This window comes from Larimichthys crocea, unplaced genomic scaffold, assembly GCF_000972845.2.
Source record: "Larimichthys crocea isolate SSNF unplaced genomic scaffold, L_crocea_2.0 scaffold29609, whole genome shotgun sequence".
NCBI classification, from domain to species: Eukaryota; Metazoa; Chordata; class Actinopteri; family Sciaenidae; genus Larimichthys; species Larimichthys crocea.
Window position 1 is genome coordinate 1 of NW_020853909.1, and position 651 is coordinate 651.

Consider the following 651-nt stretch of genomic DNA (forward strand, 5'->3'; position numbering starts at 1 on the left):
TCCAGTACCAAAATATTACTTGGCAATAGCATTGTTTATCGTCACTGAGCCAGAGACGATCAAACAAACCCAGGCGACATACATGGAAAGTAAATTTCTTTAGCACTACATACAAATATACATGTTAATTATTATTAACACATATATATAAATTATATTTCCTTGGTTTTATTTAATTGTCATCAATTTATTTTTTCATGAACCGATACTAATACTCTTTATTCTGTGTAGATTACGGGAAGGTTGGGAAGGACACTAGTCCAGAAATGCACGTAACGCATTCTCATCTTCTGATGTACATAGCTCTTGTCCATCTTAGAATTGATCTCCAAGAACTGGTGTCCAGTGGAAGTGAATTTAGGCCAAGTAGCGGGCACACTCAGATCTCCTTTATTTGGGTCTCTGTGGACAGAAAACAAATATGCAGTTTTAGTTTTATAAGTCAGTGTCTGGTTCAGGTTTATTTGATTCCTGTGATGGTTCCATGTTTAGTTTCAAAACTGTACCCAGTTTTGGCAAAGTTGGTCCAGTAGGCGATCATGTAGCCAGAGAGATCACGGTGGCGAGGCCAGTACCCCAGTGGTGTGGTGAAAGGCTTTCCGAACACATACTGCAGGTCATCAGCGTGGTCGGCTCCCATCCAGCTGGGGT

At 40.4% G+C, this 651-nt stretch overlaps 1 protein-coding gene across 1 annotated transcript; it reads right to left on the minus strand.

Moving 5' to 3' along the window:
• Positions 1–29: 29 nt before the first annotated feature.
• LOC113744920 (bile salt-activated lipase-like) lies at positions 30–645 on the minus strand. Its single transcript, XM_027276106.1, has 2 exons — positions 507–645; positions 30–402 (listed from the first exon to the last, which is right to left on the minus strand). The coding sequence occupies exons 1-2, from the start codon at positions 638–640 to the stop codon at positions 219–221; spliced, it is 318 nt and encodes a 105-aa protein (XP_027131907.1). The 5' UTR covers positions 641–645; the 3' UTR covers positions 30–218.
• Positions 646–651: the final 6 nt, after the last annotated feature.

What these genes read in the sequence shown, in the direction of transcription:
- LOC113744920 (XM_027276106.1), bottom strand. Translation starts at nt 640, where the DNA reads ATGGGAGCCGACCACGCTGATGACCTGCAGTATGTGTTCGGAAAGCCT. An exon ending in ACCAACTTTGCCAAAACTGG is followed by an intron (nt 403 to 506) that starts GTACAGTTTTGA and finishes TTCTGTCCACAG; the next exon opens with AGACCCAAATAAAGGAGATC.